The sequence below is a fragment of the Nycticebus coucang genome, chromosome 17 (genome assembly GCF_027406575.1).
Source record: "Nycticebus coucang isolate mNycCou1 chromosome 17, mNycCou1.pri, whole genome shotgun sequence".
NCBI classification, from domain to species: domain Eukaryota; kingdom Metazoa; phylum Chordata; class Mammalia; order Primates; family Lorisidae; genus Nycticebus; species Nycticebus coucang.
The window spans coordinates 36,877,188-36,893,850 of record NC_069796.1 but is presented as its reverse complement, the minus strand read 5'-3'; the positions used below and the strand labels follow the sequence as shown (position 1 = coordinate 36,893,850).

Here is a 16,663-nt window from a genome sequence, read left to right as displayed (position 1 = left end):
GTGGGGAGATTTACCTTGCACCACATATTTTCCCCTTGGCAAAAATGAAGATGCAGAGGCAAGGGCCATGAAGTATAGGAGACATGGTGTCCAATAATCACACTTATGTGCCAGACACCATGCTACATACGTTAAATAAGTATAGGAGACATGGTGTCCAATAATCAGACTTATGTGCCAGACACCATGCTACACACTTTAAATAAATATGTATTCTCATTTTTGCTTATAATCAAATGAAAATCTTATTTCACAGATGAAACAGCCCAAGAGGTTGGCAAAAGTTATCAAAAGGCAGTCTGAGACTAAAAGCCTTTGCTCTGGGCGGCGCCTGTGGCTCAGTCGGTAGGGCGCCGGCCCCATATACCAAGGGTGGCGGGTTCAAACCCGGCCCCGGCCAAAACTGCAACCAAAAAATAGCCGGGCGTTGTGGCGGGTGCCTGTAGTCCCAGCTACTCAGGAGGCTGAGGCAAGAGAATCGCTTGGGCCCAGGAGTTGGAGGTTGCTGTGAGCTGTGTGAGGCCACGGCACTCTACCAAGGGCCATAAAGTGAGACTCTGTCTCTACAAAAAAAAAAATAAAAAAAAAAAAGCCTTTGCTCTTTACCACTATCCTGTTCCTCTTTCTATTAGGAACCATGCTTACTAAAGTTAAAAGGTTAAGTAAAAGAAGTAGGCATTGGCTCATTTGCAAAACATTTAAAAACCAAGATACTTTAAAAAAGCAAATCTGCAAGTCAGGTTTTTAGGCCTCACTTCAAAGGCAAGATATCCCCCCTTTCATCAAGTATAAAATAGCTCCCTCCACACCAGGGCAGCCCAACACTCCTGCCCATAATTAAATCTCCTTGTGCTACTTTGAGGTTTTTTTTTTAGAGACAGTCTCACTTTGTCACCCTCAGTAGAGTGATGTGGCGTCACAGCTCACAGCAACCTCCAGCTCTTGGGCTTAGGCCGATTCTCTTGCCTCAGCCTCTCGAGTAGCTGGGACCATAGGGGCCCGCCACAATGCCTGGCTATTGTTTGTTGCAGTTTGGCTAGGGCCAGGTTTAAACCTGCCACCCTCAGTATATGGGGCCAGCGCCCTACTCACTGAGCCACAGGTGCTGCCTGAGGTTTTTTTTTTTTTTTTTCTTATTCCTGCAGTGTATTTCTGCTGCCCTTTTTTGTTCTTGGGTCATTATTTTGAACCCCATCTTAATTGTGCCTTCATAAGCCAAACCCCATCTCTGCCCCTGCTCTAGTGGTATTAAGCAGAGGATACTAGTTGGGCTTTCTCCTGGTCTCTATCCATGTTCTGAGGGTTCCAGTTCCTGGAGCCAGTTATCCAGGAGGTCATCCAAAGGGGTAGAATCCATTGGCTCTAAGAGACTGTTTCCTCACCAAGAAGGTAGGAGACTCCAAGGAACATGTACTCATTCAGATCCTTCCTTTTCACCCAGTGAAAACTAAACCACTGAAAAGTAGGTAGAGGTAGGCCTCAGCTCATCACTCATGAAAGGAACCAGGAACAGAAAACATACCCCTTAACCCCCTGCCCTGCAGAGGCTGGCTGAGGGGGTTCCCAGGAATGTAGGGCTCTTCTCCACTGTCTGATCTGGGCATCCCAGGAGCGACGGCTATACTTCCTGTTCTTGTTTGGTGTTTGAGGGTGAAGCCCTGGCTGTCGTTGTGCCCTGGTAACAACAAACAGGTCAGATTGAGGTCAAGGTGAAGGGACACAGTTCACTACTTAGCACCGTAAATCAGGAGCCTACATAGGGATTCCCCAAGAATGACATGTGATTAATGCCCTCAATACAAGGGAAAAAGTAAATAAAAATCATATTAAAAGCCAAACTTCCCACTCCATAATTTTTTTTTTTTGAGACAGAGTCTCACTATAGCCTTTGGTGGAGTGCCGTGGCATCACAGTTCACAGCAACCTTAAACTCTTGGACTTAAGCAATTCTCTTGCCTCACCCACCCAAGTAGCTGGGACTACAGGTGCCCACCACAGGCCCAGCTATTTTTTTGTAGTTGTCGTTGGTTGTCAGGCCTGGGCCGGATTTGAACCCACAAGCCCCAGTGTATGTGGCTGGCACCCTAACCGCTGAGCCACAAGCACCAAGCCTATCATTATTATTATTATTATTATTTTGGGACAAAGTCTCTGTTGCCTAGGCTAGAGTGTATTGTCATCATCACGGCTCACTACAACCTCAAACTTCTGAGCCTAAGTGATCTTCCTGCCTCAGCCTTGCAGTTAGCTGGAACTATAAGTGTGCACCACTATATCAGGCTAAGTTTTCTACTTTTTTATTTTGGGTTAGAGTCTAATTCTGGCACCCTGGCTGTAGTGCAGTGGTGTTATCATAGCTCACTGTGACCTCAAACTCCTGGGCTCAATTGATCCTGCTGCCTCAGCCTCTAGAGTACTACAGGTGTGTGCGACTATACCTGGATAATTTTTCTATTTTTAGTAGATATTGGGTCTCACTCTTGCTCATCTTGGTCTTGAACTCCTGGCCTCAAGAATCCCCCCACCTCGGCTTTCCAGAGTACCAGAATTACAGAGATGAGCTACCACACCCAACCACCCACTCCCTAACATTCTTTCTTGTGGGAAGGTTAAATTAGATATATTCCAACTACTTAAGAAATCAAGATATAAAAGACTATTTACTTCACTTCAAAGTAATTCTAGCTTTCACACATCAGTTTGTATGCTTGCATATAATTCATTAAGTATGTTGCAATTAGCTAAATCAGCTAGAGTCACGAGGAGGTGGTAAAAATGAGAGGGAAACAGCCTCATTAGGAAACTGGATAGAGCTTTTAAAAGTCCTCCCCCCATGACAGAGACAGGATCTTGTTGTATTGCCTATGCTGGCCTCAAAGTCCTGGACTCAAGCATTCTTCTAAAGTAGCTTCCGAAGTAGCTGGAACTATAGGTATGTGCTACTGAATGCTTGTTCCATTTGAGAAAATCTCAGACACTTTTTTTTTTGAGACAAGATTCTCAAGCTGTTGCCCTGGGTTGAGTGCCATAGCATCATAGCTCACAGCAACCTCCAACTCTTAGGCTCAAGCGATACTCTTGCCTCAGTTTTTTTATTTTTAGTAGAGACGGGGGTCTCGCTTTTGCTCAGGCTGGTCTTGAACTCGTGAGCTCAAGCAATCCACCCGCCTCAGCCTCCCAGAATGCTGGGATTACAGGTGTGAGCCCCTGCTCCTGGCCTCAGAAACTTATTTTTGAGGGTTAGGTTAGTTTTAGTAATGTTGCAACTTTGTTAGAGCCCTCAGATTCTAATATCTTTCCATCACCTGACAATGAACCAAAGCCACTTGGTTGACACCCTTCTTGTGACCACCCACAAGTGCACTTACTTGGGGACCTGCTGCAGGTCCCCATTTGCACTTGCCATAATCTATCTGCTTTTGCTGTCGCTGGAGAACAACTTCATCTGTCTCTTTTTCCCATCTGCAAGGAAGTAATAGTGTCACACAAAGTGTGATTGATTATACTTTAGTCATCAAAGCAGAAATCAACTCATCTCACACTCTCTTAATCCCCAGCCTGATTTTCAAACTTACCTGGCATGGCAAGGCTCTGTGCTAACTCCCACACTCACTGTATCTATCCTAGAAGACAAAGAGTCTTCACATACCTTCTTTCTGGAGAAGTAGATTCTACAGATGAAAAGGGTATTAGGATGAAAACAGGATGACTATACTGTGCCTCTCAGCCACTGCTACCACCAAGATCCTAACATCAGACAAAGATGATATTTCTGACTTGTTTATGAAAGATTAATTTTGTTTTTTGAATCTCAAGCTGTAGCCCTGGGTAGAGTGCTGTGGCGTCATAGCTCACAGCAACCTCCAACTCTTGGGCTCAAGTGATCCTCTTGCCTTGGTTTTTCTATTTTTTGTAGAGATGGGGTCTTGCTTTTGCTCAGGCTGGTCTCAAACTCCTGAGCTCAAACAATCCACCCACCTTGGCCTCCCACAGTGCTAGGATTTCAGGCGTGAGCCACCTCAACCAGCCAAGTTTTCATTTTTGACTTTTGTTTCTCTAAGTGTGGTTTGCAAGCCAGCTGCATGGATAGCACTTGGAGACTTTGATAATTCCTAGATTCCACACCAGTCCTATTGAACCATCATTTTGAGAGCCTGCATTTTAAAGGGCTTCTCAGGTTATTCTAAACATTTTTTTCTACCATGGAAAATTTCAAATATACACTGAAGTAGACTATAGCAAATGCCTTACTACTCAAAGTATGGTCCCAGGATCAGCTACATCAAAATCAATTGGGAGGTTATTAGAAGTGGAGAATTGTGTGCTACAACATGACCTAGTGAATTAGAATCTGCATTTTAATAGGATCCCCAGGTGTTTAGTAGGCACATTAAACCTTGAAAAGCACAAATATGATAGACTCCTCTCCTTAGCACCCAAAACTCAAGGAAAATCTTTCATCCATACTCACCCAACAGGATTATTTAAAAGCAAATTCTTTAGGCCCAGGCGGGGGATTGCCTGAGCTCACAGGGTGGAGACCAGCCCCAGCAAGTGCAAGACCCCATCTCTAAAAAATAGCTGGGCATTGTGGTGGGCAAACGTAGTCCCAGCTACTCGGAAGGCTGAGACAAGAGAATTGCTTGAGCCCAAGAGTTTGAAATTGCTGTGAGGTATGACGGCCATGGCACTCTACCAGGGGCAACAAAGTGGGACTCAGTCTCAAATAAATAAAAGCAAATCCTTAACATTAAGAATTTCATGGGCAGCGCCCGTGGCTCAGTGGGTAGAGGGCCAGTCACATACACGGAAGCTGGCAAGTTCGAACCCCTCCTGGGGCCATCTAAAACAATGACAACTTCAACAACAACAACAAACTAGCTGGGCGTTGTGGCGGGCGCCCGTAGTCTCAGCTACTTGAGAGGCTGAGGCAAGAGAATCGTGCAAGCCCAAGAGTTGGAGGTTGCTGTGAGCTGTGACGCTACTGCACTCTACCTAGGGCGACAGTTTGAGATTGTCTCAAAAAAAAAATTTTTTTTTTCAAAATATCACCGAGTCAGTGTTCAAATTTCTATTAACAATAAAAGTTTGTGATCCCTGGGATTGTGATAAGGATTATGCCAAGAAATGATTCAGCTCTTCTAGTTTCCCTGAAAGGGAATCTGTTTTTTTGTTTTGTTTGTTTGTTTGTTTTGCAGTTTTTGGCCCGGGCTGGGTTTGAACCCACCACCTCTTGTATAAGGGGCCGGTACCCTACTCCTTTGAGTCACAGGCGCCGCCTGAAAGGGAATTTGTTTTTACCCACACAATCTAGCATCTCTCAGATGCTGCGCAAAAGAAGGGACCTCGAACAAGAAAAGGTCGTGGAAGGGGCCAGTGCCGCTCAGCATAAATACACCTGTCTCCCCTCAACACCTGCCACAAAAAGGCAAATACTCCATCTCCAGCGAAAGGGTAGCGAAACTAAGAAGGAACGGTCCCCGTAACGACATGCGAAAGAAGCAAGAAAATGAAACGCTCAAAACATCTTTCCACTCAATCTCTCTTATTACTATCCTAACGAATGATCACAGCCAACGAAGCACAATTTAAATCTCCCGGGGCTCGGGAGGCAAAGCAAAAGAAGAGTTCAGAAAAGGTGTGACGATTGGCCAGAGGGAGAGCCGATGGTGCCTCAGGCTCCATGTTGGGCGGAGCTTACCCTGTGGCATGCCTAACGATGGTAGACCAATCGTCATCCTGCTCTGGCTCCGGGGCGGGGCAAATTTTGCTCTGGCCGGAAGTAGCGTTCTCCTCCCGCGAGATGTACGAGCCCAACCATTGGCCGTGGTGGGGGGCGGGGTTCTGGCACGCGCTCGGAGATTGGCTGACCCAACTGAGAGGCGAGTGCTGATAGGTTATTGAGAGGGCGGAAGGTTTGAACGGTCAACACCTGTGGCTATTGGTATTCCAGCACAGAAGTCATAACTTCCGCTGTCGGTCCCGGCGACCGGCAAAGCCCGACTCTGACCTACCCAGTCGAGAAGTAGAATCGTGGTCTGGTTAACTGCATCCTTTCTCTAGATTTCCTTTTATTCTGCTCAAGTCTTCGCTTGTGTCAATCCCTATCCACTTTCCCTTCTCCCGCAGGCAAGTGTCAGCCTCCAAACTTGAGGTAAGCATGGAGCCGTCTCCCTCACGGAATCACAGAGACCCCTTTTGCACCTTTAGGGTCCAGACGGGAGCCCGAAAAGGAAGTTCACGGGATTGAATGAGCATAATAGCAAATTAAGAGACCTGAATACTTTCCTGTGAGGAGTCTTGAACTTTGTGGCCTGGAACAAGTCAAAGTCCTCTTTATTCTACCTTTAAAAGTCCTGAGGTTGCCTTTCGTCGGTAAGTTCAGTTTCCAACGAAAAAACTAAGCCTCTTCCAGCAAGTGTGTTTTAACTTTCAGCCGGGCTGTGAATCGCCCTTAGGGGGTGCCCCTTACCTAATACTGATCCGCTTGGCGGGAAAGGGTGAAGGAATTTATTTTTGTTTTTTCTTCTTTGGTGAAGGAATTTGGAAAGCTGAATGAACTGTGATGTACCTGTATAGATGATGTTCTACTTCTCTTATCTAGGTTTTGTTTTTTCTTGGTAAGAACTCGGAGACCATGTCTACAGAACTCATCTCATCCACACCCGAGGAGGGGAGCTCTGACTCAGGACCCAGTTTTAGGTTCAATCAGAGGAAGATGTTAAACCTGCTTCTGGAGAGAGACACTTCCTTTACCATCTGTCCAGGTCTTCCTAGAACACCAGTGGACAAACTGCCTGGGGAGTCTTCAAACCTAAGCATTTTGTCTGGGTAAATCCACTTTTATTTTATTCCTTTGATTTTCTTTTTCTTTTTAGATGAGATGAAATAGTATGTAGCCTATTCGTTTGATTTTCTAAACAATTAAGGGTTTTTGTTTGCTTTTTAAATTATCCTAGCTCATAGGTCAGGATTTAAGTCTGACCTCTGACCTTGACTGTGTGATCCTTTTGAGTCTCTGGCTTTTTTTCTGTGAACAAATAATAATCTCTTCCTACCTTATGAGGCATCTTGTGAGAATCAAAGTTTATGATGTCTGGAAAAAGTCTTAGAAAACTGTATTGCATTATATAAGTTGGTCGCTTCATTAGTATTAATATTAGTGTTTTGGGGGCGGAGCCTGTGCCTCAGTGAGTAGGGCACCAGCCTCATATATCGAGGCTGGTGGGTTCTAACCTGGCCCTGGCCAAACTGCAACCAAAAAAATAGCAGGGCGTTGTGGCAGGTGCCTGTAGTCCTAGCTACTCGCGAGGCTGAGGCAAGAGAATCACCTAAGCCCAAGAGCTGGAGGTTGCTGTTAGCTGTGATGCCATGGCACTTTACCTATGGCGACAAAGTGAGACTCTGTCTCTAAAAAAAAAACCAGTGTTATTGTACCTTAAATTCTGATCATGCCATGTCCTGATGCCTCAGCTAACAAAGACAAGTACCTGAGAAATAGTTTTCTAAGACTTAAGGGAGAAATCAAATCTGTGAGTTTGTGGTGCATAGGGCAGAGGATGTGGGGACAAGACATTCCATCACCAGCAGGCAATAAAAACTTTGGGCTTTGTGAAAAACAAAATTAGGCCAGGGGAGGTGGCTCACACCTGTAATCCTAGCACTCTGTGAGGCCAAGGCAGGTGGATTGCTTGAGCTCAGGAGTTCAAGACCAATCTGACCAAGAGCAAGACCCTATCCCTACTAAAAATAGGAAAAGTAGCTGGATATTGTGAGTGTCTATAGTCCCAACTACTTGGGAGGCTGAGGCAGGAGAATCCTTAAACCCAGGAGTTTGAGGTTGCTGTGAGCTATGATACTTTGGCACTGTACCCAGTGTGAAAGAGTGAGACTCCATCTCAAAAAAAAAAAAAAAGAAAAAAATAGTTATCCTGCCTCAAAATTTTGGTAAGGAGGGCGGCACCTGTGGCTCAAAGGAGTAGGGCGCCGACCCCATATACCGGAGGTGGTGGGTTCAAACCCACCCCTGGCCAAAAAAAAAAAAAAAAATTGGTAAGGAGAAAATAAAGTAGAGATTATTGTAGTGGGAGATTTTTCTCAGCCCATTCTATTTCCAAAAGGCAATTAGATTTATTTTGAACTGGTCAGATTCTCTGATAGTCATTGAGGGATGTTTCAAATGAAAAGGATAGTATAATCTTTGCCTTTTAAGGATACTACAACCTGAAAACAATCTTGATGTACTATTATGTCTCAACAGAGGAACCCCAAAATGTTGCCTTGATCTTTCGAATCTTAGCAGTGGGGAGATGTCTGCCACTCAGCTTACCACTTTTACAGACCCTGATGAAGCTGGTAGGAAAAATGGAGGCAAAGGCCTCAAAGGGAAGAATAACTTTTAAGGGAGAAGACAGGGAGAGTAGGATAGAGATGGAAGGTAGTGAGAGTAGAAGATGGAATTTTGTGTGTAGAGGATTTTTGAGAAGAATGAGTAAATCAATGAGAAGAGAACAATAATAGCACTGTTAATAGGAGTCACTTTGCATTTGAACAGTTAAACAGGAAAGAATATATTTTGTTGACTGATTAATGGTGGGAATGAAAGTGCAATAGTTAGGATATGAGATATTTCATGCCCTAGTCTAATCTCAGGATAGGCAAAGAAACCAGAATAAAGACAAATGTTGCCAACTATTTCTGATGTGTTTATATAGGTCTGTGCCCAAAAGGAATGTTTCATTATTCAACCATTCTAGTATTTGTCCTAATTTCAAGCTTTCATTTCTATTTTTTCTAAAAAAATATCTTTGTAAGTTAGCATAGTGCACTGCTTCCCATCATTTTTTCTTTCAGTGACACATATAAATTCTTAAGTCTCCATAAAATTGTGCCTTATACTTTATACCATGAAGTGGGTACTAATCAAGGAGCTTTGTGTTCAAAAGCTCAGCCTTTGAAATGAATATGGCTTACTGGTAATGAAGAAAATCCAAAAGAAAAACAGGATGTGTGGATAAGATAATTCCCCTACTGATTCTTCATATCTGATAGTAGGTCACTTGGATTCTTCAGGATCTCAAGAAATGCAGTTAGCTGAGATGTAAGTTCTGTTGCTAAATTAGTCCCATGCCTTTTAGTACTGGGGAGATTTTATCCTACGCAGACTCTACAGCAGGCATCCTCAAACTTTTTAAACGGGGGCTAGTTCACTGTCCCTCAGACCGTTGGAGGGTCGGACTATAGTTAAAAAAAAAAAAAACTATGAACAAATTCCTATGCACACTGCATATATCTTATTTTGAAGTAAAAAAAACAAAACGGGGTGGCGCCTGTCGCTCAGTGAGTAGGCACCGGCCCCATATACCGAGGGTGGCGGGTTCAAACCCAGCCCCAGCCAAACTGCAACAACAAAAAAAATAGCCGGGCGCTGTGGTAGGCACCTGTAGTCCCAGCTATTCCGGAGGCCTGGGCAAGAGAATCGCCTAAACCCAGGAGTTGGAGGATGCTGTGAGCTGTGATGCCATAGCACTCTACCGAGGGTGATAAAGTGAGCCTCTGTCTCTAAAAAAAAAAAAAAACAAAAAACAGGAACAAATACAATCATACCGCCTCATGTGGCCCACGGGCCACAGTTTGAGGACCCCTGCTCTACAGAGTACAAAACCTTTCACTTTGGGTATAAGTGTGTTTCAAGCCCAGATCTTTACCTTGAATACTTCTAAATTTCTCAGATGTAATTAATACTGTTGGGGAATTGATGGCTATTCTTGCCCAGGTTAGAGTGCTGTGGCATCATCATAGCTCACAGCAACCTCAACAAGTAGCTGGAACTATAGGCACCTGCCATAATCCGTGGTAATTCTCTTTTTAGTAGAGACAGGGTCTCAGAAACTCATGAGCTCAAGTGGTACTCCCACCTGGGCCTCCCAGAGTGCTAGGATTACAGGTGGGAGCATATGGCCTAAGGCTATTCATTTTAATCATCACATACAATCACAATTATCTTAAAAAATGAGGGGAAGGCCAAACTGGGTGGCTCACGCTGGGAGGCCTAGGTGAGTGGATTGCTTGAGCTCAGGAGTTCCAAGACCAGTCTGAGCAAGAGCCAGACCCTGTCTTTACTAAAATAAGAAAGCTAGCTATGGGGCGGCGCCTGTGGCTCAAAGGGGTAGAGCGCCGGTCCCATATGCCAAAGGTGGCAGGTTCAAACCCAGCCCCGGCCAAAAAAAAAAAAGAAAAGAAAACTAGCTATGCATAGTGGCACTTGCCTATAGTCCCAGCTACTAGGGAGGCTGAGGGACGAAAACTCAAGCCCAAGAGTTTGAGTTTTTTGTGAACTATGATGCCATAGCATTATACTCAGGGCAACAGAGTGAGGCTCTTGTCTCAAAAATAAATAATAAAACCTGTGAGTTTAGGCAATCCACCTGCCTCAGCCTCCCAAGTGCTGGGATTACAGGTGTAGGCTGTATAGGCTTTAATTTGCATGTGAGAAGCTCTATATCTTAGAGATTAAAAGTGCAGACTCTGGAATCAATTTCTGGATTCAGGCAGCTTCCTACTTCACCAGCTGTGACTCTGATGTTTCTTATTTTTTTCTTTCTTTCTTTTTTTTTTGAGACAGAGCCTCAAACTGCCACCCTGGGTAGAGTGTGACATCACAGCTCACAGGAACCTCCAATTCCTGAACTTAAATGATTCTCTTGCCTCAGCCTTCCAACTAGCTGGGACTACAGGCGCCTGCCACAATGCCCAGCTATTTTTTGGTTGTAGTTGTCGTTGTTTGACAGGCCCGGGCTGGATTTGAACCCTCCAGCTCTGGTGTATGTGGCTGGTGCTTTAGCCGCTTGAGCTACAGGCACCGAGCCAACTCTGACGTTTCTTAACTGCATTGCACCTTAGTTTCTTTCTTTCTTTCTTTTTTTTTTTTTTTTTGTAGAGACAAGAGTTTCACTTTATGGCCCTAGGTAGAGTGCCATGGCATCACACAGCTCACAGCAACCTCCAACTCCTGGGCATAAGCGATTCTCTTGCCTTAGCCTCCCAAGTAGCTGGGACTACAGGCGCCCGCCACAACACCCGGCTATTTTTTTTTTGTTGTTGTTGCAGTTTAGCCGGGGCCGGGTTTGAACCCGCCACCCTCGGTATATGGGGCCGGCACCTTACCGACTGAGCCACAGGTGCGGCCCAGCACCTTAGTTTCTTTATAACATGGAAATAATAATATCATTTCTCATAAATAGCTATCATAAAGATTAAATGAAAAATACGTATCTAGCACATACCAAACATTTTATAATGTTTGCTATTATTACTATTTTGGATATTGTTGGAGATTTTAAAAATTTTTTTTTTTTTTCTTGAGACAGAGTGTCAAGTCCCTACATAGAGTGCCGTGGCGTCACACAGCTCACAGCAACCTCCAACTCCTGGGCTTAGGCGATTCTCTTCCCTCAGCCTCCTGAGTAGCTGGGACTACAGGCACCCGCCACAATGCCTGGCTATTTTTTTGTTGCAGCTTGGTCGTGGCCGGGTTTGAACTCACCACCCTCTGTATTTGGGGCCAGCGCCCTACCCACTGAGCCACAGGCGCCACCCTCATCTATTTGTTGTGTATCTATATATATGTTGTTATGGAAGTGAGTGCTATGTCCCAGAATGTCACTTGAGTCTTAATATTTACCACAGAGAATATCCTATATATTGTTATTGGAAGAGACATATCAATTAGGAATAGGGCTTCTAGAATGAAAGAAAGGAAAAGTTGGAATGCTCCAACCTACGGAAAAATAATCAAATAGGGGCAGCGCGTGCCGCTCAGTGGGTAGGGCACCAGCCCCATATACCAAGGGTGGCAGGTTCAAACCCGGCCCCAGCCAAACCGCAATAAAAAATAGCCAGGCATTGTGGCGGGCACCTGTAGTGCCAGCTACTCGGGAGGCTGAGGCAAGAGAATCTCCTAAGCCCAGGAGTTGGAGGTTGCTGTGAGCTGTGTGATGCCACAGCACTCTGCCAAGAGCGATAAAGTGAGACTGTCTCTACAAAAAAAAAAAAAATTATTCTTAACCGTAATGAAAAAAAAAAAATAACTACCTGACTGGCAGTTTGTTTTAATCCATAGAAATCATCACCAACACCTTATGAAATGCAGTTCAGTGAGTAACCCCTCTTTCAAGTTTGTGTTTGTTTCTCAGGTGGGAGGTAGAGGGTTTCCAACTCACCTGTAGCTTGAGAATGCTGATGGTCTTAGCACACTCTTTTAGGCACAGCTTCTTTGTAGTACTCCAAATGGTTTGAACCATGGCCACAGAAAGAAAGATGCAAAGCGTGGATCATCTGCAAATAAAGAAAATGTGAGTATTTAATGGAAACCCAGATATATTAGCGCTTTTATTCCTTTGCGTAAAGCAATCCATTGATACCATTGTGAGACCTAGAGCTGTTTATACCTTAGTGTGCTGGACAAGGAAACTGCATTGCTTTAGGGAAAATAAGTATTTTTTTTTTTTTTTTCTTTTTTATGAGACAGAGCATAAAGCTGTTGCCCTGGGTAGAGTGCTTTGGCATCACAGTTCACAGCAACCTCCAACTCCTGGGCTTAAGTGATTCTCTTGCCTCAGCCTCCCAAGTAGATGGGACTCCAGGCGCCCACCACAATGCCCAGCTATTTTTTGGTTGTAGTTGTCATTGTGGTTTGGCAGGCCCAGGCTGGATTTGAACCCTCCAGCTCTGGTGTATGTGGCTGGTACCTTAGCTGCTTGAGCTACAGGTGCCAAGCCTTGTTTTGTTTTAATTAGGGTTTGACCCAAGTTCTAAGAGATCAAGTTCCAAGTCCTGCATTGCTGGTTATAATTACTAATTATGCTTAGTTGATCAAGTTGAAGACAAAAATTACTGTTACTGCAATATAAGGTATTTAGGAGGTGTTTTTGTCGTTGTTGCTTTTTTAGACAGAGTCTCAAGCTGTCACCCTGGGGAGAGTGCTGTGGCATCATAGCTCACAGCAACGTCCAACTTGGGCTCAAGCAATCCTCTTGCCTCAATTTTTCTATTTTTTTTAGTAGAGACAGGGTCTCTCTTTTGCTCAGGCTGGTCTTGAACTCATGAGCTCAAGCAGTCCACCCGCATGGGCCTCCCAGAATGCTAGGATTACAGGTGTGAGTCACCTCGCCCAGCCAGGAGTTCTTATTTTTAACAGATACCACATATGGATAATTTGCGCAACTTGTTCACGGATTATTTTCATGGCTTAACACTCAAGTAGATTTCTTAGTTTGTTCTTATTTCCCTCTTACTCTAGCTTTTTAGCCCCTGTTCTGAGGAAGACATAGTTTTTATCTAAGCCTTAGGCCATCCTTATGTTCCAAGTTGAAACTGGCCTCTCCAGAGCTACCTAATCACTAAGATAATTCTCTAATCCTCTTTTCTAGGCATCTTTTTTTCCCTGTGCCTCCCATTCCTTTCCCTAGGTCAGTATGCATAAAAGATAGCTGCTGTTCTTTTCTTACCTTGACTAAAATAAGCCTGTGTATTTGGTGGTTCTAATCAGCTTTTCCTTGATTCACTTTTATAAATCTTACCATCTTCTTCCTAAGCAGACTTCCTCCCCTTTTACTACATACTTGTGACCATAAATTAGTATCCTCCAAAGTAAATCTATAAGTCATACATCAAATCTAAACCATAATTTGCATCTTCAGAATATAGGGTTAGCCTTGGTTACATTTAATGTGTTTTGTGAGGGTTATTCGTGGCTTCATCAGATGAAATGTTTTGGGCAGAACCAACTAACACTTCTCTTTAATGCAGTTTTTTTTTTTATGCAGGAAAACAATACTTTGAAACCCTTAAAGTGGCAGGCACCCATGAACCTGAGATTGCAAAAGAGATTAGGGGGGCCTTATGTGTCTCCCCTTTTTCTGCTGGTGAGTCACTGAACATATCATTAAGGATCATTTCAGGGTTATAGGCTATGGAATGGCAGGTCTGGATTTACAACTTTTTGAATTTTTCTAAAGTGACTTGGATGAGAAATAGGGAAGGAAAAGTAAAGTTTGAGCAGGAAAAGAGAGGAGCCATATATCCTCTGATCTTTCTGCTTAAATTTGAGGAGAAATTTTTTTTTTAGAGACAGAGTCTCACTTTATCACCCTCAGTAGAGTGCCATGGCGTCACAGTTCACAGCAACCTCCAGCTCTTGGGCTTAGTCGATTCTCTTGCCTCAGTCTCCCGAGTGGCTGGGACTACAGGCACCTGCCACAGCGCCCGGCTATTTTTTTGTTGTAGTTTAGCCGGAGCTGGGTTTGAACCCGCCACCCTCAGTATATGGGGCCAGCACCCTACTCACTGAGCCACAGGCGCCGCCGGAGGAGAAATTTTTTTTAGGCTTTTTTCCCCTTCTACTTTACTTTTTAAGTATAAAGAATACCTTAATTTTTAATTATTATTATTTTTTTTTAGAGATATAATCTTGCTATGTTGCCCAGGCTAGATTTAAACACCTGGACTTAAGACATCCTTATGCCTCAGCCTCCTGAGTAGCTGGGCCTACAGGCACCTGCTACTATGTCCAGCTAATTTTTTTTTTTTTTTTTTAAGACAGAGTCTCAAGCTGCTGCCCTGGGTAGAGTGCTGTGGCATCACAGCTCACAGCAACCGCCATCTCTTGGGCTTAAGTGATTCTGTTGCCTCATTCTCCCTAGTAGTTGAGACTACAGGCACCCACCACGACACCCAGCCATTTTTTTAGTTGTAGTTGTCATTGTTGTTTGGCAGGCCCCGGCTAGATTCGAATCCACCAGCTCCATTGTACAGGGCTGGCACCCTAGCCACTGAGCTACAGGCGCCGAGCCCAGTTAATTTTTTTTTTTTTATAATTTTGAGACAAAGTCTCACTATACTGCCCTCCCTATATTGTGCTGTGGCATCATAGCTCACAGCAACCTCAGACTCTCAGGCTGAAGCAATTCTCTTGCCTCAGCCTTCCAAGTAGCTGGGACTACAGGCACCCTCCACAATGTCCGGTTATTTTGTTGTTGTTGTTGTATTTGTCATTGTTCTTTTAGCTGGCCTGGGCTGGGTTTCAACCCTCCAGCCTCGGTTTATTTGGCCGGCACCCTACCCACTGAGCTACAGGCACTGCCCTAATTTTTCTGTTTATTTATTTATTTATTTTTGACAGGACTTGGGTCTGAACCAGCTGCCTCTGGCATATGGAGCCAGTGTCCTACTCCTTGAGCCATAGGCACTGCCCCAATTTTTCTATTTTTAGTAGAGACAGGGTCTCAATCTTGCCTAGATTGGTCTGGAATTCCTGAGTTTAAGCTATATTCCCACCTCAGCTTCCCACATCAAGGGCACTTTTTGTATGTGTGTGTGTGTGCGCGCGCGCCGGGGCTGGGTTTGAACCCGCCACCTCTGGCATATGGGACCGGCGTCCTACTCCTTGAGCCACAGGTGCCGCCCCACTTCTTGTTTTTATAATAGCCATTCTATTATATCACATTAGTTGTGCTTATGGGCCACTGAATATCTTCTTTGAAGAAATGTTCAAGACCTCTTAGATTTTTGTTGCTTTGTTATTATGAGTTACAGGAGTTCTTTATATGTTATGAAATTAATGCCTGTCCAATATATGATTTGTAAATATGTCCCATCCTGTGTGCTGCCTTTTTGCTTTTTTTTTTTCTTTAGAGACAGAGTCTTACTCTGTTCCCCAGGCTGGAGTATAGTGGAGTGATAAACTCCTGGTCTGCAGTGATCCTCCTGCTAGGACTATGGGTGTACAACACCATGCCTAGCTAATTTTTTCTTTTTTCTTTTTTTTTCAGCTTGCTTGTTCATTCTTCTTCGTTTGAAGTACTCTTTTTTTTGTTGTTCATTTTCTTCTTCCTCTGGCAATGTTCTTTCTCATTGCCTCCCCAGTAGCTGGGATTACAGAGGCCCACCACAATGTCCGGCTGTTTTTGATGTTGTTAGTAGAGACGGGCTCTTACTCTGGCTCACTGCTGCTCATACTGGTCTCGGACCTCTGAGCTCAGGCAATCCACCCACTTTGGCCTCCCACAGTGCTGGGACTACAGGCATGAGCCACCATGCCCGACCATTTTTTTTTTTTTTTTTTTTAATAGAAGCCGGATCTCACTATGTTGCCCAGACTAGTCTCAAATTCCTGGCCTAACGCCATCTTCCTGCCTCCCTATTCTCTTTTTTGAGACAGAGTCTTACACTGTTACCCTGAGTATAGTGCTGTGGCATCATAGCGTACAGCAACCTCAATCTGTTGGGCTCATGTTAGCCCCTTGCCTAAGTCCTTGGAATAGCTGGGACTACAGGCGCCTGCCACAATGCCTGGCTATTTTTAGAGATAGGGTCTTGCTTTGGCTGAGGCTGGTGTTGAACTCATGAGCTCAGACAATCTACCTGCCTTGGCCTCCTAGGGTGCTAGGATTACAGGCGTGAGCCACCAGGCCCGGCTCCCTATTCACTTCTTTTTTTTTTTGAGAGAGTCTTAATATGTCACCCTCTGTAGAGTACTGTGGAGTCATAGCTCACAGCAACCTCCAACTCTTGGGCTTCAGTGATTTTCTTGCCTCAGCTTCCCAAGTAGCTAGGACTATAGGCACCTGCCACAACACCCGGCTATTTTTTGTTGCAGTTGTCA

The 16,663-nt window shown here is 44.4% G+C and overlaps 1 protein-coding gene across 6 annotated transcripts in view; it reads left to right on the top strand.

Moving 5' to 3' along the window:
- Positions 1–5,978: 5,978 nt before the first annotated feature.
- Positions 5,979–16,663, top strand: part of CDC25C (cell division cycle 25C) — a 28,208-nt gene continuing 17,523 nt past the window's right edge. For 2 of the 6 annotated variants that reach the window (XM_053566041.1, XM_053566042.1), the window contains exons 1-6: positions 5,979–6,831; positions 8,261–8,355; positions 9,052–9,100; positions 12,122–12,155; positions 12,264–12,353; positions 13,827–13,925. In XM_053566041.1, coding sequence (XP_053422016.1) covers positions 6,638–6,831; positions 8,261–8,355; positions 9,052–9,100; positions 12,122–12,155; positions 12,264–12,353; positions 13,827–13,925 — 561 coding nt within the window. In that variant the 5' untranslated portion in view covers positions 5,979–6,637. The remainder of the gene's footprint in view (positions 6,832–8,260; positions 8,356–9,051; positions 9,101–12,121; positions 12,156–12,263; positions 12,354–13,826; positions 13,926–16,663) is intronic. The other 4 variants (XM_053566039.1, XM_053566038.1, XM_053566040.1 and 1 more) reach the window with 4 other exon arrangements.